The sequence below is a fragment of the Piliocolobus tephrosceles genome, chromosome 14, assembly GCF_002776525.5.
Source record: "Piliocolobus tephrosceles isolate RC106 chromosome 14, ASM277652v3, whole genome shotgun sequence".
Taxonomy (NCBI): domain Eukaryota; kingdom Metazoa; phylum Chordata; class Mammalia; order Primates; family Cercopithecidae; genus Piliocolobus; species Piliocolobus tephrosceles.
The window spans coordinates 1,604,988-1,613,542 of record NC_045447.1 but is presented as its reverse complement, the minus strand read 5'-3'; the positions used below and the strand labels follow the sequence as shown (position 1 = coordinate 1,613,542).

General features: G+C 62.2%; 1 protein-coding gene across 1 annotated transcript in view; it reads right to left on the bottom strand.

The window, feature by feature from the left end:
• The window catches only part of AGPAT2 (1-acylglycerol-3-phosphate O-acyltransferase 2), a 15,419-nt gene extending 7,535 nt beyond the window's left edge, over positions 1–7,884 (bottom strand). Inside the window, exon 1 of the mRNA XM_023227626.2 lies at positions 7,593–7,884. Coding sequence (XP_023083394.1) covers positions 7,593–7,762 — 170 coding nt within the window. The 5' untranslated portion in view covers positions 7,763–7,884. The remainder of the gene's footprint in view (positions 1–7,592) is intronic.
• Positions 7,885–8,555: the final 671 nt, after the last annotated feature.

Genomic DNA, 8,555 nt, shown 5'->3' with positions numbered 1-8,555 from the left:
GTGCAGTAGCACCATCTTGGCTCACTGCAACCTCCGCCTCCCGGATTCAAGTAATTCTCCTGCCTCAGCCTCCGAGTAGCTGGGATTACAAGCACATGCCACCATGCCTGGCTAGTTTTTGTATGTTTAGTAGAGACGGGGTTTCACCATGTTGGCCAGGCTGGTCTCGAACTCCTGACCTCAGGTGATCCTCCCGCCTCGGCCTCCCAAAGTGCTGGGATTACCGGCATGAGCCACCACAGCAGGTCAGCTGGTTTCTTAGTGTTGACAACTGCATCTTGGCGATGTAAGACATTAACAAGGGAGGACTGGTGAGGGTCATATGGAGTCCCCCTGTCATATCTCTGCAACTTCTCTGTAAATCTAAAATTATTAAAAAATGAGATGTGCATTTATTTTTTATTTTTCTGAGACAGAGTCTTGCTGTCACCCAGGCTGGAGTGCAGTGGCGTGATGTCATCTCACTGCCATTTCCCCCTCCCGGGTTCAAGCAATTCTCCTGCCTCAGCCTAGCAAGTAACTGGGACTACAGGTGTCCACCACCATGCCGGGCTAATTTCTGTATTTTGGGCAGAGATGGGGTTTCACCATGTTGGCCAGGCTGGTCTCAAACTCCTGACCTCGTGATCCGCCCGCCTCGGCCTCCCAAAATGCTGGGATGACAGGAGTGAGCCAGGCACCCGGCCCTCATCTGTTTTGATTGTGGTATAACACGCATCACTTAAACATTATCATTTTACCTGTTTCTCAGCGCATGGTTCCATGGCACTCGGCGCATCCCCTGCTGTGCGGTCAGCACCACTCTCCAGCTCTAAAACTTATCCTTTTTTTTTTTTTTTAATATCTAAGCTGCTCAGGGGATGGATCGTGCACTGATACTTCTCTCAACTGTGAAACACACAGGTTACAAATCCCCGCCCAGCAGGCAGCACCGAGCAGACGCTCTGTCCTGCCGCCCATCACCAGCCCCTGGTCCTCAGGCCAGAAAGATGAGCGGATGGAGGCTGCCCTAGGCCAGAAGGAGGCTGTAGCTCTACAGAACTCTGCAGCCCACGGTGTGGCTGGGGGAGAAAGGTATACCCTGGAGGCGGAAGAAAGTCCAAGTTGATGTCCTCAAGGGGACAAAGGGCCACCTGCACCAGCCACGTGGAGCCACTGCACTTCCTCCCCTAGTGTCCCATACATAGTTCAGAGCTTTCTGAAAGCTGGTGGGAAAGTATAGACTCTCACTTTAAAAGCGGTTCCTGGCTGGGCGAGGTGGCTCACGCCTGTAATCCCAGGACTGTGGGAGGCCGAGGCAGGCGTATCACCTGAGGTCAGGAGTTCGAGACCAGTCTGGCCAACGCGGTGAGATGCCGTCTCTATTAAAAAAACAAAAATTAGCCATGCCTGGTGGCAGGTGCCTGTAATCCCAGCTACTCAGGAGGCTAAGGCGGGAGAATCACCCGAACCAGGGAGGTGGAGGTTGTAGTGAGTCGAGATGGTGCCATTGTATTCCAGCCTGGATGACAGCGCAAGACTTCATCTCAAAAAAAAAAAAAGTGTTTCCTCAGAGAGGAAGGGCCTGAACCTTGTAAGCCCTGCAGAAGCTCCTGCAGCCGAGGACACCCTGGGGAACCCAGGCAGAGAAAAATCGCCTTCTAAGCACAGAGGCCCCCTGTACCTCCTGTGTGCAAAGCCCCGAGACAAGGGTTCAACATGAGTCACCCTTTCGTTCTGAGGGTAACCCCCCAGGGTAGGTACGATCATAACCCCCCTCTTCAGATGAGGAAGCCGAGGTTCAAGGTTCAGCAAAGTTAAGTGACTTCCCCCAGGCCACACAGCAGGGAAGCTAGAACAGGCCTGAGCGCCCCCTCGGAACCCTGCTTCTGAGCTGGCAGAGTCGTGCTGGGGCAGCGAGGGCCCCCATTAGGACTCTAGGAGCTGATCCTGAGGCTCCCTCCCTCCCCCAGGCTCCACAGCCCCCTCAACCCCTCAGCAGGCTGGGAGCCTGCTCCGGCCTCCCCCAGCGGGAAGCTCAGAGTGGCCAGAGCAGCCACTGTCCCCAGGCTTCCCCGGCCAGCTTGCCCAGCCCAGGTCCTGTCCTGTGCCAAGCACCCCGCCTCACACAAACTCTCCTCCCACCCACCACAGGGGGATGAGAGGCCACCCCGTCCTTTCCCCAAAGCCTGGGGCAGGTGTCGCTGTGCTGGTCCAGGACACAGTCACACGGACCCCAACTCCAGGTCCTGGACTCCTTGCCTCCCCAGGGTACCCCAGCAGGGGCAAAGCCAAGGTCACCGGAAGCCTGGAGCTTGGGGAACCCTGCTGGCCGCTGCCAGGCAGGTGACTTGTGCCAGCTTTGCCCAGCAAGGCAGGAGGCCCAGGAAGCAGCCCAGTGCCCAAACCAAGCAAGGCTGAGCCCAGACTGGGCCCTTCCGGTGGCATTGGAGCAGCGGGCTCCTGCTGAAAGCCCAGGTCCTGCCCCAGTCTCTTTCAGAAGCCCTCGGACTGGAGCCCACCGGCCTTGAGCGAAGCACCATGAGACCCCTCTGGGGTCTGTAGGAATCCAGCCTCCTCAGACCATCTGAGCTCAGCCCTCGGACACCTGTGCTGCTCCCACACCCAGGCTCTGGGCCAGACGGGGATTTGGATCCCATTTCCCTTCATCCCAGCTATGGCCTCGGGCAATGCACTTGACCCCCCCCAGGCGCATTTGGAAGGGTGTACGGGCTTACACTCCATAAGGCCCGACACCCGGCGCACCCTCAGGCCAGGACAGGACCTCCACCAACAGTGGCTGTGATGAGGATGACACAGGAGGGAAAGAATCCAAAATGGGCGGGCCTGGGTGCGGTGGCTCACACCTATGACCCCAGCACTTTGGGAGGCTGAGGCAGGCGGATCACTTGAGCCCAGGGGTTTGAAACCAACCTGGGCAACAGAGCGAGACCTTGTCTCAAAAAAAAACAAAAAAATCCAAAGTAAATCAAAGCAAAAGGCCCCTCAATGTGCCTAAGTCCCTGGTCCCACCAGCAGCAGGTTCAGGCAGCTGGGAGGTGGGTCTAGGTCAGGGCCCAGGCCATTGGCCAGGCTGTCCTCATGGAAGGCCACTCGCTGACCCTTGCCCTGGCCCTGGGCTGGGACACTCCCAGGAGACCCCGCAGCCCTCTGAGCCACGACTTGCCCATCCTCAGCTGTGTGAGCTCATTCAGGGCAGCCTCCCCCCAACCCCCAGGGCTCGATGGGGCCACGCAGAGCCATCAAGGATGCTCCAGGGACAGGGGCCCCAGCGAGGAATCTGGTGTTTTCCGATAAGTGTCATCCGAGCTGCAGCACAAGGCAGGACGGGTCCATGGGGGTGGGGGGTCCAGCCCACACAAACACCTGGACGTGGGGGGTCCCCAATGACTCCTCAAAGGGGATGTGTGGGAGTGCAGGTACGGCGGGCTGGGAGGAGGTGGGGCCAGAGAAGCCCTCCCATCCCTCAATCAGGACAGCTCCAATTTCTGGGCCTGCAGAGAGACACCTGGAGAGCTCTGGAGAACCAAGGTCACAGTCTCCCTTGGGACTAAGACCCCAGTGCTGCAGTGACACGGGGCTCCCCGATGGCACTGTATCCCCACCGGACATCTGTCAGGGGACCCAGGACTGTGCACTGGCCAGCAAATCTGGATCAAACCTTGCCCGACATCCCAAGTCCCCTGTGCGTTCTTCCCACACTGGGCGTGTGGCGTGGGCAACTGCTCCACAGGACAGGAGCCTGCCCTGCAGCCAGGAGCTGTCACGACCACTAGGTCCTGGCCTCCGGATACCAGCAGAGCATGGGGTTCAATTCGGGGAGCATCCTTAAGAGGAAGGGCACCCCTTTTCTCTCTAGGACACTGAAAATGGTAGGAACATAGGTCAAAGGAGCCGGAAACTAACTGCTGTTTCCCTAGGCTGCCCATCTGCTCTGCTTTTCTGCATGAAAAAGTAAACTTCGGCTGGGCGCGGTGGCTCAAGCCTGTAATCCCAGCACTTTGGGAGGCCGAGACGGGTGGATCACGAGGTCAGGAGATCGAGACCATCCTGGCTAACACGGTGAAACCCCGTCTCTACTAAAAAAAAAATACAAAAAACTAGCTGGGCAAGGTGGCGGACGCCTGTAGTCCCAGCTACTCGGGAGGCTGAGGCAGGAGACTGGCGTAAACCCGGGAGGCGGAGCTTGCAGTGAGCTGAGATCTGGCCACTGCACTCCAGCCTGGGCGACAGAGCGAGACTCCGTCTCAAAAAAAAAAGAAGTAGGCCGGGCGCGGTGGCTCAAGCCTGTAATCCCAGCACTTTGGGAGGCCGAGACGGGCGGATCACGAGGTCAGGAGATCGAGACCATCCTGGTCTACATGGTGAAACCCCGTCTCTACTAAAAATACAAAAAACTAGCCGGGCGTGATGGCGGCGCCTGTAGTCCCAGCTACTCGGGAGGCTGAGGCAGGAGAATGGCGGGAACCCGGGAGGCGGACCTTGTAGTGAGCTGAGATCCGGCCACTGCACTCCAGCCTGGGCGGCAGAGCGAGACTCCGTCTCTCAAAAATAAAAAATAAAAAATAAAAAAAAGAAGTAAACTTCTCTGTGGATTAAGCTGCCGTCTTTAGGGTTTTCTGATCCTGTAGCTGAACCCAGCTGCAGGACACAGAGGGGCTCTGGGCTTTGCTTTCCTCTGTCAAATGGATATACCAGGGCATCGGCCCCTGGTGAGGAAACCTGCCCCGCAGCTCCACCCTAACTGTGCACACAGGGAAGGGCTTGGGGACAACCCCTGCCTGGAAGGGGTCCATGGTCTCAGCCCCAAGCCCGGTGGGAGCAAAGGCTGCCTCAGCGGTTCTAGTCCCATCACCGACCCTCACATGCTCAGAACTACAGTGTAGACAGCAGGGGGCTCTTGGGCGCCGCCTGGAACCACGTGGGGAGGGGCTGGGCCTCAGCCAGGGCAGCCATTGCTCAGGGGCAAGACGGAGCGCCCCTCCCAGAGCTCAGGCCTGCCACAGGGCGGCCCGACGGCGCCAAGCGCTGGGCTGGGAACGGCGGGGAAAGGGAAAAGCAGGTACTCTGGAGTCACTGTCAGTGGGTTCGAACCCCAGTTCCACCCCGTCCTGGCTTAGGCACCCTGCCCCAGTTTCAAGTTACTTATCTCAGCCTCAGTGTCCTTATTTATAACACCGAGTACATGCGAATCCCTGTTCCCGAGGCTGGAGACACCCGTGGCGCACAGCAGGAACAGAGGCCAAGTATCCCCTCCCTCCCTTCCAGCCCCCCGGGTCCCTTCCCTGGAGTGACAAAGCGCCTCCTCTTCATCTGCCTTTCTCGCCCCTCCCGACGGCCCCCACGGAGTGAATGTATGTTCACAACAGCCCCACTCTTAGCCATTGCTGGGAGTCTTGGGAGTCATCAGGGACCCCGGGGCCTGGGGAGCCCTGCAGAGGTGTGGGGAACGCAGCCATAGAGCCCCAGGCCTCTCCTCCAGACTGCCCCGCCCTCCGGCCCTCCCTTCTCTTCAGGGACCAAAGCCAGAACAAAGCACCTGCTGTTAGCAGCCAGTGTCCCGGAAGCCACTAGTCCGCAGGCCTGAGCCTGGGTGCTGCCCTGAAGAGGTAAGGGTGGCAGGAGGGTCCCATCCAAGCACCATGAGAGGCCCCAGGTCCCGAGGACACCCGGGTTAGTCAGAATCTCCAGGCTGAGATGGGGACAGGGCCGAGTGGGCGAGTAGGGCAGCAGGTCCAGTGCCAGCCAGCCCAGCCAGCCAGGTCCATAGAAAGAGCAGCAGGTGAACTGCGATTTGGCCCCTGGGAAACATCCATGAAGTTCAGGCAGAGGACCCTGCAGAGCAAGCCAGGCTCTCACACGAGGAGGCTGCCGATCAAGAGGCCCATGGCCTGGGGCCTAGCTCAGTAGTGGCCTAGCTCAGTAGTGGGGTCTGCTTCAGGGTCTCCTAAGTCAGGTGCACCGTCACTTCTGCTGAAAGAACAGGATCCTGTCCCCTGTCCGGACCCCAGGACACACCCGGCCCAGGATGCCCTGCTGGCGTCAGAACCACACATGCCATTTCCTCGGGGTGGGGGGCATCCCCCCCAAGGAACCCACAGACTGGCCCCTCCTCAGCTGGGAAAGCTGCACCCTCGCTCCTACTCTGAATCACCCCAGGGGCTGAGGGGGGGCCCTTCACAGAGACCCCTGCCCACAGGGGATCCCAGGGCTAGAACCACAGGTGAGGCCTTCAGATATTCCAGCACAGGTGCCCAGAGCCCAGCCCCCAGGAACTCCCTGTTGCTGGAAACTGCCTTCCTCCCTGAAGGGTGCTCCACTGGGGAAGTCCACGCCAGTCACCACCTGGGGCAGCCCTGGAGGGTGCGCTCCCCGGGACCCCGGCCTGGGCCACCCGGCCCACATCACCACCGGTCACACACATGTCCGGCTGAGCAGCTACCAGGCCCTTCTCGGACTCTCCATGCTCACCATCAGCCCCAGTGTCCTTCTTCATATTCCTGGAGCTTCTGGGGCTCCCTGGGAAGCCATGGTGGGGGCGGGAGCGGTTCATGAATGTAGGCCCGTTCCAGGAGCCTCAGCGCCCTCCCAGGACTGGCAATGACAGCGATGTGGGGAGGTAGCAAACCTTCACCCACTGCCCCTGGAACCACGGGGAAGGGGGCCTCTGGGGCCGCAATGCCCCCACCTCAGGCCATTGCAAAAGCCACTGGCTGGGCAGTCCAAACAGGGCAGAGAGAAATGTAGCAACAGCCTGGAGATGGCTAACAGGGAGAGGGGGCAGGCAAAAGCCTTCTCCAGCAGCCACCCCGCCCAGGAGCAGCCAGCCCCTGCCGTCCTTGGCAGCCCAGTCTGAACTCTGGCCCCCAACCCCAGCCTGGCAAAACCAAGCTCCCACCTTCGGGAAGGCGTCCAGGGGAACATATCAGCCCCGCCACACCCTAGTCCTAACTTTTCCTTCCCTTCGGGTGGAAGCTGGACCCCCAGAGCTGGAGGCCAGCGTCACGCTCCCCAGCACTGAAGCAGGTCCCCTCCGGGTCCCCCAACTCCCTGTGAAGAGGAAGGGTAGAGAGGGGAACCCGCCTCACAGGTGCGCCCATCACCAGGCCGACGGGCAGGAGGGCGTCGGAGGGAGGCCGAGGGGCGCCCCACGCCGCCGTGCGCCCCAATGAATGGCCCTGGGGCAAGTCCCCGCAGCCCCGGCCTCGGTTTCCCCGCTCAGGAAGCAGGGCTGAGCCTCTCCCAGCGCGGCCCGGCCCCCTTTCTCTCCGAAAGCCGCTCCGCCCCCGGAACCCCACGCCGGGCTACAGGGACGCGGCGGAGGCCGAAACCGGTGTAGACGCCCGGGGCCAGGGCGGCGGGTGGGGTGCTGGGCATTGTGACGCCGGCTCCGGGACCCCCTGGCTCCGGGGCCCCCTCCCTCCGGGACCCCCTCCCGTGCCCGCCACAGGCCCAGGCGAGCTCTCCCCGGAGCCCCGGAGCGGAGCGGGGCGGGCCGGGCGGGGCAGGAAGGGGGGAAACCCAGAAGAAAGTTAGGAAAGCGGAAGCGGCGCGGCGGTTCCCCGGCCCCTCCCGGCGGCCCCCGTCCTTGCCTCATGTTCTCCACCGTCCGGCCGCCGTGGCGCAGCAGGCAGACGGCCGAGGCCATGACGGACATCGCGAAGCACAGCGCGCAGTACAGGGCGACCTTGGCCGCGCCGCTCAGCTGCACCAGCAGCAACAGCAACAGCAGCGCTGCGGCCAGACACGGCCACAGCTCCATGGCCCTGCCCGGCCCGGCGCCCGACGGCGCGGCCCTGCTCACTCCCGTTCCCGCTCCGGCTCCTCCCCGGCGCGCTCAGGCCCCTTATTGCGAGGGCGGCGCGGCGGGGCGGGGCGCGGGGTGGGGCGAGGAGCGCGCGGCAGGGAAGGGCTAGGTGAGGCGCCCCGCCCTGACACTGTCCCCAACCACGCCCCGACACGGCCCCCTCACCAGACCCCGCCCAGACACGGCCCCCAGCCCCGCCCGACACTGTCGCCAACCCCGCCCCAACACGGCCCCCCTCTTCCCGCCGTGGGTCACCCGGCCCCTCCCTCCACGGTCTCTCCCTGCGGCCCACTGCCAGGTCACCGAGGCTCTGGCACTCTGCTCCCACCCTCCCGGTCCCAGGGCCACCCCCATCCTGGCTTCCTGGTCGCTCAGTCTGTGGAGCTGACCCCCACGGTCTGGGCCTCCTGCCCCGCCGGGTGCCCCCTCGCCCCGCTGCCGGGGCAGCCACAGGCTCCTGCGCCCAGAACCACAGCTCCCCAAGGGCGGAAAGGCAGCGGGGACGCGACCGCCCGTGCCAGGCCGGTGGCCACGCAGAGGGCCGCTCGAACCGCCCCCGAGTGACCAGTGGCCACCTGGCCGAAGGCCTGGCTCTTAGGGTGCCCTCGGGCCCCTGTAGGGAGACTCTTGGGGGAGGGCAGGCAAACTGGGGCGTGTTTCCGCGCGGGGCTGGGATGCCCCACACTGGGTACCAGAAGTAGCGTTGTCACCAGGGACGCTCCCGGGGCAGGTAAGCTGGGTGTCAGGT